The sequence below is a fragment of the Erythrolamprus reginae genome, chromosome 1 (assembly GCF_031021105.1).
Source record: "Erythrolamprus reginae isolate rEryReg1 chromosome 1, rEryReg1.hap1, whole genome shotgun sequence".
NCBI classification, from domain to species: Eukaryota; Metazoa; Chordata; class Lepidosauria; order Squamata; family Dipsadidae; genus Erythrolamprus; species Erythrolamprus reginae.
The window spans coordinates 274230559-274247238 of NC_091950.1; the positions used below are offsets into that span (position 1 = coordinate 274230559).

The window sequence follows — 16680 nt, forward strand, 5'->3', positions numbered from 1 at the left end:
TGCCTTCTGTGAAAATCCAAATTCACCTTCGGGATGAACCAAGGATCCAACCGCAGCACCACTCTGTCCGGATGGAACACACACAAGTCCGGTCTAACGGACAGTGCTGACAGCTCAGAAACTCTACGGGCAGATGTAATCGCCACCAAAAACAATGTCTTAATTGATAAGAATCTACATGAAATTGACCTCATGGGCTCAAAGGGAGGTCCCGTGAGTGCACATAGCACCAGGGTGAGATCCCATGTCGGGAATCTCCGTACAGGAGGAGCGTGCTTGTTAATATATCCCTTGATGAAATCCCTCACCCATGGGTGTTGAGCCAAAGATCGAAATTCTGACACACGGATTATAGTTGAAAGGGCAGCCACTTGCCTTTTTAAGGTGTTAGGGGCTACGCTCAATTCCCGATTGGAGAAATTCCAGGATTGCAATTAATGAAGCTTGCTTCGGGTCACATTGACGGTTGGAACAAAATCTACAGAAGGCTGCCCATGTCGCCTGATATATCCGCATTGTCGATGGGCGACGAGCCACCTGCATTGTAGCAATGACCGTGTCCGGTAGATGTTGCTGCATCAGTCTCTCCTGCTCACACGCCAGGCAGCTAGTTGGAACCATTCAGGATCCGGGTGACAAATGGACCCCTGACTGAGCGAGATGACCCGATCTGGGATCATCCAAGGAGGGCACACTGATAGGGCTACCAGGTCTGCGAACCAGGGACGGCGCGGCCAGTATGGAGCCACTATGATCACCTCGGCTCTTTCCCGGATTACTATGTCCAGTACCCGTTGTATAAGACATGTCGGGGAAAATGCATATAACAGACCCCGGGGCCATGGAGACAAGAGGGCATTGACCCTTTCTGCTTTCGGTGTTGGGAACCGAGAATAAAATCTTACTAGTTGCGTGTTGGCTTGCGACGCAAAAAGGTTCACCAGAGGAGTCCCGAAGCGCTGAATTATCTGCTGAAACAATTCGGGATCTAGTTTCCACTCTGCGGGGTCCAGGGTAGATCTGCTCAGCCAGTTCGCCTGTACGTTGCTGGTTCCGGCAATGTGCTCCGCCGACAGCGAAGCCAAGTGGGTCTTGGCCCAGTTGAAAAGGGCCGCTGACTCGACCATCAGGCAGAGAGACCTCGTGCCTCCCTGATGATTTAAGTGGGCCCTGGTAGTAACATTGTCTGTTAAAACTAACACATGCTTGCCCTGAACCCAAGTTGAAAAGGCTTGAAGAGCAAGAAAAACTGCCCTGAGCTCCAAATAGTTGATGTTGATTGGGCTCAGATCTTCTGGAGACCAAAGTCCCTGGGCCATGTGCAGTCCCATGTGGGCCCCCCAACCGGACAGGCTGGCATCCATTGTGAGGATTAGGCGGTCCCGGTTGCAAAAGAGGGACCCCTGGAGCAAGGCTGGGGAAGTCCACCATCTTAACGACTCCCTGACTTCTGAAGGAAGCTGCACTGACTCTTGCGAATGACTCATTTTGGCCCTCTGCGATGGAAGAAGGAACCATTGAAGGACCCTGATATGACGACAAGCCCAAGGCACAATGCCGATAGCCGAAACCAGGGTCCCCAACAGCTTTGAAAGAAATGCGAGAGATACCCGTTGCTGGCGCCGAAGGTGTAAGATCAATTGCCGAATGTTTGCTATTCTTTCTGGGGATAAGGTTACAGTCCCTGTGGATGTATCTATTATGGACCCCAGGTGTAACAGTCTGGCTGTTGGAAGAAGATGACTTTTTTCTTCGTTGATCGTGAACCCATGGGATTCCAACGTCTGTCTCGTGACTGCCAGATCTTCCAGCGCCCTGAGCGGGGACCTGGACAGGATAATAAGGTCGTCTAGGTATGCTAGAATCCGAATGCCATGGGACCTGATACGGGCAGTCAAGACGTCGAGTAGCTTCATAAATATGTGAGGGGCCGAAGAGAGGCCGAACGGCATTGCCCGGTATTGGTAGTGGGACCCGTTCAGGTTGAATTGGAGAAACCTCCGATGAGCCGGCAGGATTGGCACATGCAAATAGGCTTCTTTCAAGTCTATGGATGTCAAGAGATCGTGCCTCCGGATTGAAGCCAAGATGGTTTGGAGGGAATGCATCCGAAACCGTCGATACTTGATGTAGGCATTGAGGTGTTTTAAATTGAGGATCATTCGGACCCCTCCCGATGTTTTTGGTACAAGGAACACCCTTGAATAAAAACCTGTACCTATTGCGTGCCTGGGCACGTCCTCTATTGCCCGTATTTCCAAGAGATGGGCTATTTCCTTTTGAAGTTGCGACCTCTTTTGGGGGTCCCGTTGAACTGGGCACTGAACATAATGGTTTGGTGGGGGCTGGAGGAACTCCAAATGCAAACCCTGGGAGACGGTTGCTAACGCCCACCTGTCAGACGACGTAGTCCACCAGGAGGCTTCGAAAAATTGAAGTTTGCCTCCCAGGGGCTGATGAACAGAGTCACTTAGAGCGCTTGAAGCCCCTCTGGTTTCCACGAAAGGGACGCCTCGTTTGTTGATACACTCTCTGGCGATCCTGGAAGGGCACTCTATCACTCCGAAAGGTGGTAGGATTATACTGGTTCTGGGAATACGGTGTGGTATTCTGACCAGCTGGAGCAGAGGAGTCCCACCGAAAGGGCTGCCTGCGTTGGTAGGGGTTATAGCGACGATCCTGGCGCCTATAGGCTCTGGGGAGGGACTTCCTCTTGTCCTTGTCCTCAACGAGGACTGGATCCAACGCTTCCCCAAAAAGCTTGTCCCCCTGAAAGGGCGATGAGGCCAGGTTCCATTTAGACTTCAGGTCTGCTGGCCAGCTTCTCAGCCAGAGGAGGCGCCTTGATGACAGGGTGGTCGCCATACTCCTGGCCGAAAACTTGGCAGCATGCAGAGTGGCGTCAGCTGAAAATTCCACTGCCGCCAACAGCTTTCCAAGATCTTGACGCAATCGACCCTCATCCGGTCCAAGTCTGGCCTGCATCTCCTGCAGCCATACTATCGATGCTCTAGTGAAAAAGGAAGCAGCTGCCGCTGCTCTAAATCCCCAGCTTGCCATCTGATGTGTTTTGCGTAATAACACCTCTGCCTTTCTGTCCTCAGGTTTCAGGCTGTCACCAGTCTCTGAGGGCACTAATGACTTGGAAATCAGCTGCATGACTGGCTGATCTATAGGAGGGAATTCCAGTAATTTCTCTACCTCCTCATCAAATGTGTAGAATCTTCTTTCTACTGCAGAGGGCCCCTGCGCTGCAGCTGGGTGTTGCCAGGGTCTTTTAACACTTTGCTGGAAAATCTCAGAGGATGGAATGTGCTCAGACTCGGGCTGGGGTTCCTTAAACAGGACCGTAGACGGTTTGGTCCCATCCGTGGTGTCTGTTGATTTCCCAGGACCTGGTAAGTCTACAGTCTGTTTGGCCTTATGAAGCAAGACCCTGAACGTTGAAGCTTTAAGCCAGCCGCTACCGGCTGTTCTGGCAGTGTTTCATCGTCAGAAAGCTCATAGTCTTTTTCAGTGTCCTCCAAAGGGTTTGCTTCTTCAACCCAAGACCCCAAACCCGAGGGGGGCGGTGCACACCAAAGGTTCTTTGACTGAACAGGACGAGGTTGCTGTGTAACTTGTTGCACCCCTGCCGCCATCCCCTGAAAGTAGGCATTTGTAATCAAGTCCTGCATTGAAGGGGACATCTGATGCCAAGAATCTGGCTGTGCCCGCAACCCTGCTGCTGTGGGTGTGAAGGTAGCAGAAGGACCCTGGTTGCTCCTCACAGAGTGTGATGCAGAGCCTGGCCTAGGCCCACTGTGGCCTGGAGATGGCAGAAGTTGGTTCATGGCAAACTGCCTCTCAGGGGACCAGTCCTTCTCAGAAAAGGGCTCAACAGGCCTCATGGTAGGTTGCGCTTCCCTGGCCATAGACAAGTGCGAAGGCATAGAAGTCAACACGGGCGGTTGGAGTGCTGCCTCTAACCTCTGTTCTAAGGCCTTTATCCGCCTTTCTGCCTCCTTAAGGGAGGATGAAGAGGCCTGGGAGGACTTGGACTTGTCCTTTGACTTGGGCATTTTGGCCTTATCCTTGGACACAGTTGAAGGAGAGGTCACTTTCTCCGGAGTAGTGTGGCTCTCCATAGTACTCACACAAACTGGCAAACGTATATTCCAGGAACTGTCAAACTGCACTTGTCAGACTCTCTCACAGAGCGAAAATGGCGATCGGGAGCACTGACAGGCTTGCGCATGCGCAGAATAGCCTGATTAGTTCAATCGCGCCCTTTGACAGGGCGGAGAGGAACTTTCCCGCCTTTGCTGCTATTTTGTACCCGAGAAGAAGCTTCCCAAAATGGTGGCGCCTGAGGCGATACCGCCCTTCCACCAGCACTTGAAGCCTCGGCACGGGGCTTTCACGCCCAGAACGCCAAGCCGCTGCGTTCCTTCAAGCACTGAGCCGCTCTTCTAGCAGCCGAAAAAACAAGTTTTAAAATTGGCGGTGGCGATCTTAACCTAGCGCCGAACAGCTGAGAGGTGCTGGCACGCGTCCAAGTCTTTTCGGCTTTTATTACAAGACGTCTTCCTTGAGCCTCACAGTGGGGGGGGGGGCAGACCCCCCCACCTTCGGCTCGCAGCCGGGTTTGGCCTCGGAGGTCAGTGACCCTAGGCTGCGGTGCTCCTCGCCTGGGGCAGTACCCTCTGAGGGAAGAGGTCGCCGAGGAGAATCGATGGAGGTGGTGCCCGCGGAGGGCAGAGACCCCTCCTGGAAGCTCTTCACCTGTAGTAAAACAAGGATAGAAAGAGAGAAAAATATTAAACACATTAAACACACAATTTATTACAATAAATACTTAAGTATAACTCAGATCAACAAAAACTACAGTCTCTACACTTGGACTGAGTTTTTAAAACTGGCTCATGGGGGCTGCTAAGGGGGCGGTGACTGTTAATGATTCAAATTAACTTAGTCTCTACCAATAGGATTGGTTAACCAATGATGGACTCTCCTTCCAGAGTCAATGGAGAAACTGCAGTTTAATGTTTCCAAATGTAAAATAATGCACTTGGGGAAAAGGAATCCTCAATCTGAGTATTGTATTGGCAGTTCTGTGCTAGCTAAAACTTTAGAAGACAAGGATTTAGGGGTAGTGATTTCTGACAGTCTCAAAATGGGTGAGCAGTGTGGTTGGGCAGTAGGAAAAGCAAGTAGGATGCTTGGCTGCATATCTAGAGGTATAATAAGCAGGAAGAGGGAGATTGTGATCCCGCTATATAGAGTGCTGGTGAGACCACATTTGGAATACTGTGTTCAGTTCTGGAGACCTCACCTACAAAAAGATATTGACAAAATTGAACAGGTCCAAAGATGGGCTACAAGAATGGTGGAAGGTCTTAAGCATAAAACGTATCAGGAAAGACTTAATGAACTCAATCTGTATAGTCTGGAGGACAGAAGGAAAAGAGGGGACATGATCGAAACATTTAAATATGTTAAAGAGTTAAATAAGGTTCAGGAGGGAAGTGTTTTTAATAGGAAAGTGAACACAAGAACAAGGGGACACAATCTGAAGTTAGTTGGGGGAAAGATCAAAAGCAACATGAGAAAATATTATTTTTCTGAAAGAGTAGTAGATCCTTGGAACAAACTTCCAGCAGACGTGGTTGGTAAATCCACAGTAACTGAATTTAAACATGCCTGGGATAAACATATATCCATCCTAAGATAAAATACAGGAAATAGTATAAGGGCAGACTAGATAGACCATGAGGTCTTTTTTTGACGTCAATCTTCTATGTTTCTATGTTTCTAACTATGGTCATCTAAGAAGAGTAACTATCATAAACAGATTAATAATTGTAATGCCAAAAGACCATCAATAAAAACAGAATGGTCACAGATGGGCAAAAAAAGCAATAGAAGTGAGAGCAGCTTAAGACCCACCTATATCGCCAGGCATGGGGGAATTGAGACATCTCCCCCAGGCTTATATAGTTTTATGTATGGTATGCTTGTGTTGTATGGTTTTTAAATGATGGGTTTTTAGATGCTTTCTTTTAAATATTAGATTTGTTACATTGTCACATTGTTATTATTATTATTGTGAGCTGCCTCGAGTCTGCGGAGAGGGGCAGCATACAAATCTAATAAATTATTATTATTAATTATTCTGATTTCTTACCAGCTTCCTCATTGAGTTTCATTATGGGAAGCTGGCTGGCAATGTCAGACATCATTATCAAATGACCATGGACTTGCTACAATGACCACAACATTGTGAATAAAAGCAGTCTGAAGACCATTGAAATGGATCTCAGTTTATTTTACACAGTCTTTAAATTAGTGGGTTTGAGATATCTTACCTCAAAAATTGTTGTGCTATAGTGTACTCTGTGGGCTAATTGAAAGGACTATATAGATACGGTAAAAATATATGCAGGAAAGCTTGCCTGTATTACAGTATGCTGGTATTAGGAAACTGTGGAAACCTGAAACCAGCTCTTTCATCTCCAACTTCAGACATTGATGGTGTCTTTCCTTGAATTCATTCTAATACCTATATGAAACCAATGGGAGATACAATCTAGACTAAAAAGTCATCAATATATACTGTGTTGTCCCGTAATAATCACCAGATCTTATTTTCAAGGGACGTGTTACCTGCTTACCTTGGCACCACCACATCAAGGCCTCCCACGCCCCGACACCTGTTGTACCATTGCTTGACATCTGCGGCTGCTTGTAGACAGACAGTGCATGACTCATCATGCCAGTGCTGTTGCTCATGGCAGGAGGCTGCATGGCATGTTGTGCATTGAATGAGTGGGTGGCAGCAATGGCACAATGAGCCACGTGGCATCCTTCCGCAAGTGGCAGAACTGGCGCCATGCACCATGTGGTGTAGTGTCTCAAGTAGTCATGAGTGATTGCAGAATTCAGGCAACAGTGCGACAGGTGTCAGGGGGTGGGAGGCCACCTCAGCGATCCTAAAGTAAGCAGGTACAAGGCATGTGGGGCAGCTCCACCTCCGCTCCCCACCCTAGCTTGATTTTTACACATACGCCTTGGCCCATCTCATACAACCAGATGATGGGTGGGGCTTAACTAGGGCTTATTTTGGGATACAGCATATTTTAGGTGCAGGGATGAAATTAGGGCTAGGGCTTATTTTGGGGGAAGGTAGTATTTTTAGAGAAACTTGGTAAATGGCACATCATTCTATCTCTATTTATCATCCCATTTCAACAAGACAATTTTTGGAGTCAGTTTTTGACCAGATAAGGACAAATAAAGGGAAGCTTCACAAAAGTTTCACAGCACTATAGATTGGGAAAGTTTATATGCATGGACATTTTGAACTAGATTTAGATAAGATTGCAAGTTTTATAAAACACCAAACATACTGGTTAGCATTATTCTTGGATTTAATACTCTCTCTGAAGGTTCACATGACATGAGAGTTCTGGAGAAGTTTTAATAACCTCAACTGGCTCCTATCTGCAGCTCTATCTGGAAGAAAACAGATATTTTCTCACAGTAAAATCCTATGTTCTACTTATGGAGCATTTATCTTCTGGAACTGTACTACCTTTGGCTATTCATGTCATGGTTACCCAGCTTTTTGACTGTGGAATAAGCATTATATGAAGCTACCCTTAAAAATACTGGTAATCAGGTAAGTAGCCATCTGTGCAAGGTCCAGGGATCAAATTATTGCTCTCATGACAGTACACTGCTTGCCAATTTACCAAACATAAAAAGTGTAGTATCAACTTTTAAATCCAGAAATGTCAAAAGACATAGCAATTGGAGAGTTTTGTTCTCGTTTTGAATCTCTCTAGCCATTAAACCCTCCAAGGAGAAGACTTTCTCTTGGAGCGTCCATTACCAACAAGACCAAAGGCACAAAACCCTAAACTTCCTTTGAAATAATATCTACCTTTTAAATAAATTATTTTTTCATGAAATTGAAGGAACTAAGAAAAAATAAGGACAACAAAGAGGAATTTATGTACTTGGCAGAGCTGATTTTAATATTTAGAACCTTTAAAAGCTGAATGAAAGAAACCGATAGATGATTTAAAATACTGTTTGCATACAAATGATTCTGAGAGATCCTTGGTGTTCTCTGAGTTCATTTCAGAAGAATCCCCCATTTCAAGCCTGAGCTACAAATATTCTCCTTTATTGGTACAAATGATTCTACTTGGATTTTAAGACCAACTTCAGGCATCCTTTTTTGTCTTCTTTGTATAAGACTCCTTAGGCGAAATATGTATATACATGCACATATATATGAAAGAAATAACTAGCTGAGCATATATTTCCTTTTTAATCAGCTAAATATACTGCTTCGTTATATCCTCATAAATCCAGTCCCTTTAAAGTGCTGATATATTGACTTTTTAAATTGTCTTTTTCATTATCCTAAGCAGAGAAGGTTGGCACCATTGCAAACAATATGTTTTCGTTTCTTATGAATTAGGTGACATAAAACCAATACAACATAGAAAGTAGTCATACATCATCATAGCTATATAGTACATTTCTAAAAAATACATGCTTCTCAAATTTTCAAGCTGTCAATAAATCCAACACTGAGCATCAACCTATTAATTGATGGGATTCGTGATCCCCCCCCCCCCTTTGTTCACAGTCTGGTAGCTTATATGATCCTCATATAGCTTCCCTTCATCACACTCTCTGGATTGGCAAATAAGAACATTTTGTTTATCATAATTTGTCCCAAGCAGTATAAACTAAAATTCAATAACAACATGGCTTTTAGCCATCCTATCAAAAAGAGTGGTTAACAGACCAAAACACGAATACGATACAAGCTCACTAAAATGATGCTACAATCCTAAGATTAATTTTTAATACTTATGCAAATAGACTTGCCTAAATAGGTCCAATGAGCTAAATGCAGCTGCTCAGATGTGTTCAACAGCCCAATAACTGTGTCAAATAAACTGCTACATTCAGGGGACAAAATCGGGATTGCTAGTTGTCACATCAGCTGTTCATTTTAGTCATCAGTGTTGTATAACATGGAACAATCTGTCACCCTCCTGTTCTGCGTCTAAGCCTGAATTAGATTTAGAAAATAAAAATAAAAAAGGAAAGGGAGGAATGATGATAAAATGGCCAACATGCCACAAGGGTGCCACACTTCCATTTGCCAAGCACGGCTACTCAGAATGGAGACTCCATTTCATCAACATTATCAGTGATTCTGTAGTATTGCAACACTATCAAGACTATCCACTTTTGACCTTCCCTATGGAGGCTAGGGAAGCCTTCATAATTTTCAATCAGCTGGGCTCCAGGATTGCCCTATCTAGTAAGCTCTGATTTTTTCTGGCCATTTTTGCCACACTTACCAAAGGTCTGCCTGATACTTTTATTATTTTGTTGTTGTTGTTGCACACACAGAGAAATATTAACTTTGTATGAGATCTGTGAGAAGGTCTATATTCCCCAAAAGAAGCCAAAAGAAAGCAGAACTTTGACCAGCATTTGTTTTCTTAGATAATGGGAGGAAGTGAGTGAAGGAAAGCATTGCAAAGTGCTGAAACATAAATATGTATGTATGCAGTGTGTGTGTGTGTGTGTGTGTGTGTGTGTATATATATATATATATATATATATATATATATATATATATATATATATTTGTTTGTTTTCGTAGATTTTCACGGGTATATGTATGTAGATTGTTCTGAGTTCGGGTTTTGCCCTGCGTAATATTTTGCATGTCTATGCGACGTTTCGGTGAAATCACATTCACCATCATCAGGCTGAAGTTTCAAGCTTCGTGCTGTTGTAAAATGGAATGTTTGCAACTGTCATTTCTTCTTAGTATATAGTGTGGGGGTGGAGATTTGGTTTGAATGTAGCAAATAGCCTACCAGAGATTTGGAAACCAGCCTTAAACAAAAAAACACTTCATAAAAATCACCATGTCAATCCTTCTAATAATTATGATTCCACCAACCAATCAGATCACTAAAACATAATCACCCAATCTATTTGCTACATTCAAACCAAATCTCCACCCCCACACTATATACTAAGAAGAAATGACAGTTGCAAACATTCCATTTTACAACAGCACGAAGCTTGAAACTTCAGCCTGATGATGGTGAATGTGATTTCACCGAAACGTCGCATAGATATGCAAAATATTACACAGGGCAAAACCCGAACTCAGAACAATCTACATATATATATGTGTGTGTGTGTGTGTGTGTGTGTGTGTGTGTCACATGTTTTTGCTGAATTTGAAAATTAAGGGAGACTAGGATAGATCTATTTTGGCCTTATTTTGGCCTCATCAGCTAGCCATACCCACTGGGACTTGAACCTGCAACCTTTGCCTTGTAAGGCAGAGAATTATCCTCTAGGCTACAGTATCCAATCCTTTCAGCTCTGTACCAGGGAAGGGTTACATTTTGTGCCAAATCACCCTGGTATATTGAAGGAACATCACAGCTCCTTTTTTGCCTCTCGGCCCAACCCGATATATATGCATATATTTATATTATATTATATTTATTGGATTTGTATGCCGCCCCTCTCCGCAGATGTGTATATATAAACATATACTTGTTTACACTAACATGAAAGAAAATGTAGAATAGAAACTGTTGTGAGTAGTCCACGACTAGCTCAGTTAGTTACAAATTCTGAGGAGGATGGACCGGGTCCGTCTTGGTACCCTAGGCTAGTGTTCTTGACAGCTGAATCAGAGAGTGAGAGTGAGGGAGAATTGGAACCTGAAAAACCTGAGGAACCACCAGTGACTGTAGAAACCCCAATTATGGTAATGTCTGACTCAGAGGAGCAGGAGGACATTGGGGACCAGTAACCCCTATTAGGTGCCTGGGTCAGAAAGTCACAAAGCAGGCAAGAATATCTTTATGGGAAACGTTTTAGAAGGTGAGTGTATGGAAGAAAGTCTAGAGTGTGAATATCTCTAGGAAACAGTAGAACACATCCAGACATTATATAAGTAGGATTTATGGTTAGTTAAAGAGACATGGAGATTCAATGTTTGTAATAGTGGAGGTCCTAGACCCGAGGTTCCAGAAATGCTGTGCTGGCAAAATGCTGTTATACCTTTAAGTTCATTGTGCAGAGATGCAGCTGTCTGAAGAAAACCTGAAGATTTGTGAATGTGGGTTTAAAAGACATTAGAACACTGAAGAATGTCTACATTGGATTTGGCTCCTGGCTGCAGCCGCTCCTTATCTATTAGACAATTTGACCAGGAACGCTACCAACATGTGCTAAAAGCCTGACCTTGTTTTGTACAAATCATTTTTTAAATATATATGAGTTTTGGTTTGAATTTTCTGTGAATGGGTGCTCCTTTGTTCCAAGCACAACAAAAAATTTAAAAAAGGAGGAGAAAAGAGAGCTAAAAGGAAGTGTAATTGACAAAAATTAAAATATTTTAAAATGAAATAATTAAATTGAATTGTTAAATTTTCAGATGGTAAGTCCGCTCTGGTGAGTTTTCTCATGGTGTGTTGGTCATGGTGAGTTGGCTGTGGCACGTTTTTCCATTCTGGTAGTGGTAGGGAATTCCATAAAACAGGCAGCACAACAAAAAATTCTGGTTCCCACAAGATGACATTCTTTAACCATTGGGACATTGCAGCACACTTCTCCTGCCAGGCTTAACAGGACAGGTGGAAACAATTGAGAAGAGGCAATCTCACAAATAATAGCAATAGCACTTGGACTTATATACCACTTCACATTGCTTTACAGCCCTCCCTAAGTGATTTACAGAGTCAGCATATTGCCCCCAATGATCTGGGGGCAATATGGAAGGATGGAAGGCTGAGTCAACCTTGCGCTGATGAGATCTGAACTGCCAATTGCAATCAGCCTGCAGTCAGCAGAAATAGCTTGCAGTACTCCATTCTAACCACTGCATCACCATGGCTCTTATAACCCAACCCCATGCCATAGAAGCCTTCACAAGTAACAAAAAGCATCTTAAATTGCACCCAGGAGCACACCAGGAGCTAGTGTAGCTCATAGAACAGAACTGCAATTGGACATGCTGCCCCATGCTGCCAGGGGTTGGCTGCTGCCCGGACAGGGGGGAACACAGTGGGGTAGCAAAAATGAAGCTCTACCCCAGAGCACCCAATTTGCACTGAAAGATATTGAAAGAAAATGTGTTCTGCATAAGCCACGTCCAAAGTGTAGTAGTAAAAAATTTGGTAGCCCTTCACTGCATGCTGCCCCAAAATGAGACCAGTTGCAGTGTGCTTCTTGCACTGTTGTTGCATGCAGTTTCTGAATACAAATAATCCATAATATATAAATAAAATATGATGAATATTTACGTACTAGTAAAAAGATTCCACGATTTTAGTACAGCTTCTCTCAGTAAATAATGCATAAATATTTCTATATAAGTTTACAAATCCCTACGTGAGAAAGGTTTTCAACATTACATTTTAGGAAAGTCAAATGTTCGATAATGAGAAATGTGAATGTAAATCAGTTTTATTGTGCCAAAGTCTGATTTGTTTCGCTTTTTTCTTTCACATATGTCAAGATTTATGTTGATTCATTAAGCATTCCTACTGTGATATAAAGTGGAACAACTGAAAAAAAGGGTTGTGATATGTAGGTTTTGCAAAACATCACAGTTGCACTAATAATTATTTTTCTTGGCTGAATTCACAAAATATTGATTTTTGCTCTGGTCTCTGTAACCTCTCTTTTAATATAATTCAGCTAAGTACCTGGATTGGTAAAGAACCAATAAATCAGAAATGCAGTAAGTATTGTAAGGTCCAGAGGTGCTTAACAAAGATGCAGATTTAGGAATCACCACGGTAATTATTGATCTATCTTTCAAAAGGTTAAGTGACCTCCTTTGTTCATCCAGGATGAAACAATAACTGTTTATGATCAAACACTTGTGTTACTATAATGGGATTTAGTTTACGTCCCCAAAGTACATTTTAGAAATATGCTAACCTGTGAAACCAGAATCACAAATACACTGGTAGCCTCCAGGCTTGTTGAAGCAACTTCCTCCATGCAAACAAGGAACTGTTTCACACTCATTTATATCCACTTCACAGAATGCCCCATAGAAGCCAATGGGACAGTTACAAAGGAACCTATCATGTTAGAGAAAAAAAATGATTTCAGAGAATGGCAAAATCAGCAAATTCACAGTATTTGCCACATGTCCAACATACTTCTACGCAGATGCAGGAATGCAGCGGCTATCAGGAATTCCTAGATATTTCAGTAAACTGATACGATTTATGATTGCATTGCCTCTGTACAAATCAATGGTGAGACCACACTTGGAGTACCGTGTACAGTTCTGGACACTGCACCTCAAAAAGGATATAATGGAACCGGAAAAGGTGCAAAACAGGACAACAAGAATGATAAAGGAAATGGAGCACCTCCCTTATGATACCAGGTTACAATGCCTTGGTCTCTTCAGCATTTAAGGGGTGACTTGAGTGTATAAAATCATGCATGGGAAGAAAAGGTGGATAGAGAAAAATTCTTTAGGGGGCACTCCCTAAAGCTCATAGGTAAGAAAGTGAGGACAAATCAAGAGAAATATTTCTTCACCCAGAGGGTCATTGGTTTATGGAATTCACTTCTAGAAGAGGTCATGACAGCTGTCAGCCTTGATAGCTTCAAGGCAGGATTAGACAGATTCATGGATGCCAAGTATATAGATGGTTATTGAAACGGATGTCCAAGTGCTGCCTCTATGTTGGTCGAGGCAGGCAGGATTCCCTTGAGTACCATTTGTTGGGGGTCAAGGGAAAGGGAGGGTCCTGCCTTCTCTTTCTGCTCAAGATCCCCATGGACAATTGGTGGGCCACTGTGTGACACAGAATGCTGGATTCAATGGGCTTTGGCCTGATTCAGCATGGCTCTTCTTATGTTCTTATGTTCTTATTGATAAATTGATCTGACTCACAGCTCAGAATATGGTACTATTTTGGTTTTGCTCTTCTTCAAATAATTTCACAAGTAAGTACTCCAATGTTTATGTGTATGAGCAAATGGAAGCCGGCTTATTTTGGGTAAGTTAAATTGTACTATATGCATACTTTATGGTTAAATGTTTGATATATACTTGATATATACAAAATACTGAAGTATTATTTCTGCATAATTGTAAAAAGAGAGCAAGCCAAATTGAGGAAAAGGCCTCCACATATCCAAAAAAATATCTGGAAAACAGCCAACGTCATGCTAAATCCATGCAGAAAGTAGGATATCAGGCTAGGAATGAGTCCATTTAGCCTTTTCTGAGAAGGAATTGTAAGAACACCCATTGATTGGCTTTGGGGACAGGTGAGCTCTCTGCTGTTGATTACTGGGTTTTAAGAGATAATAGAAAAGGTGGTAAAACTGATTACCAAGCTTGGCCTTTTCTGAAAAGGAAATCCTTGATAGAAAGCAGGTGTGTCAGACTTGGCAGTATTCTATGTGAATTAATTAGCAGAGGTAGCAGAACCAGGCTGGCACAGTATTAAAAATGCCACAGTGAAAGACAGGGTAAATCAAGAGATGGCCAATGCAAGCAGCATTTACAGTTTTGCTGCAAGTTGTGATACCATCAACATTCATAAAACCACCCCATTTCCCAGCCAGGCAGAAAATGCACTCTGTTCTTCCCTGATCTTCTGAGAAAAAGGAAATCTAGAAGTGAGAATATATCCAAGAAATCCCAAGAGGAAGAGCAACAAAGACTTGGCTGCCCAAATTATACAGGAAGGGTTACTACAAGTAGACTTTAGTCCATTTTCTGTGTTCATGTTTTTTCGAAATTTGTCAGCAAAACAATATGCCTGATGGGTGCCCTATATGTCTCACATGCCACAAGACACTCCCCAGGAAGATAGATAGTGTCAGGAAGCTACCACAAGGCAGGAGGCAGAGCTTAGATATATAGAGTACACCTAAGGTCTTCTGGAAAGGATGGTTGGAGACTTCCAAATCTACAACTTAGAAGCACCCATACCACTACACTCTTCCTTCCCCCGTTCTCTGATATCTATCCACTCATCTACTCATTATTAAGTGACTTCATCTAGTCCCAATGATGCAGAATTAAAAAGAAAAGAGAATCCAGTGTATAGGACAATGATGGTGAACTGTTTTTGGCTCGGGTGTCAAAAGGGTGTGCCCACCACAGCTATCATGCAATGCCCTCCGCCCACACATGCACACACAATATCCTTGCACTCCCCCCCATGCATGTATGCAGACCTCATTGAAGCCTCCAGACCTCTGGTAGGCTCATTGGGTCCATTTTTGTTGCCATCCATAGGCTCTGGAGGCTTTCCTGAAGTCCGGAGAAGGTGAAAATGGCCTTCCTCCATCCTCTGGAAGGCCGAAAATCAGTTGGTCAGCATGCTACATGAGTGCTGGGGCTGACATAGGGCAGTGCCTCACATGCTGTCAGATATTTCTCTGTGTACCACCTGTGGCACGTGTGCCATAGGTTTACTATCATGGGTATATTGTATTAATGATTCAAATTCATAATTCTGTTGGATATCAGCACAGAACTATATCATGGCACAAGTTAAAACTTGTGACTGGGGATGTGATAGAAATTAAAAGTTGTGAATAAGGGTCAAAGCAGTCATTTTGCAACATTAAAGAGTTCGTATAAGCAGAAATATTAATGAGCTGATGAAAACTACTGGTCAGTACATAAAATATATCACGAAAGCAACAACTTTCCCCTCTTTTTATCCTCTCAGCTATATGGCATCTTAGATGGTACACTTTAACTTTCATAACTTATGAATGTTAATGAAATTATTGTGTAATGATTCTATGATTATATTACTCTAACTGTATTTATAACTATTCTTATATTTGTTCAATACAAACCCAAATACAAACCCACAGGGACAGTTTTTCCCCGAACGCCATCACTCTATTAAACAAATAATTCCCTCAACACTGTCAGACTATTTACTAAATCTGTACTTCTATTCTACTAGTTTTTGTCATCATTCCTATCATCCTTTTCCTCCCACTTAGGACTGTATGACTGTAACTTGTTGCTTGTATCCTAAGATTTTTATTAATATTGATTGTTTCTTCATTGCTTATTTGACCCCTATGACAATCATTAAGTGTTGTACCACATGATTCTTGACAAATGTATCTTTTTCTTTTATGTACGCTGAGAGCATATGCACCAAGACAAATTCCTTGTGTGTCCAATCACAATTGGCCAATAAAATTCTATTCTATTCTATTCTATTCTATTCTATTCTATTCTATTCTTGTATTGTTGTATGGTTTTTAACAGTTGGGGTTTTTTATATAATTTTTATTATTAGATTTGTTCCATTGGTATACTGTTTTTATTACTGTTGTGAGCCACCCTGAGTCTTCGGAGAGGGGCAGCATACAAATCTAATAAATTATTATTATTATTTCTATTCTATTCTATTTTAAGAAATGAGCTGTAATTGCTTGATCTATGCCAGTGATGGTGAATCCTTTTCTCCTTGGGTGCCAAAAAAGCATGTGCATGTGCTATCGTGCATATTCGAGTGCCCACACCCATAATTCAACCAGTTTTCCCTGTCCCCCGAGGCTCTCTGGAGGCCAGAAATGACCTGTTTTCCAACCTCATATTTTTCTCTCCCCAGGCTCCAA

At 42.7% G+C, this 16680-nt stretch overlaps 1 protein-coding gene across 1 annotated transcript in view; it reads right to left on the reverse strand.

Annotated features, from left to right (window-relative positions):
- EYS (eyes shut homolog) overlaps positions 1–16680 on the reverse strand; it is a 1050766-nt gene that overhangs the window by 562867 nt on the left and 471219 nt on the right. The window contains exon 26 of the mRNA XM_070763632.1: positions 12994–13139. Coding sequence (XP_070619733.1) covers positions 12994–13139 — 146 coding nt within the window. The remainder of the gene's footprint in view (positions 1–12993; positions 13140–16680) is intronic.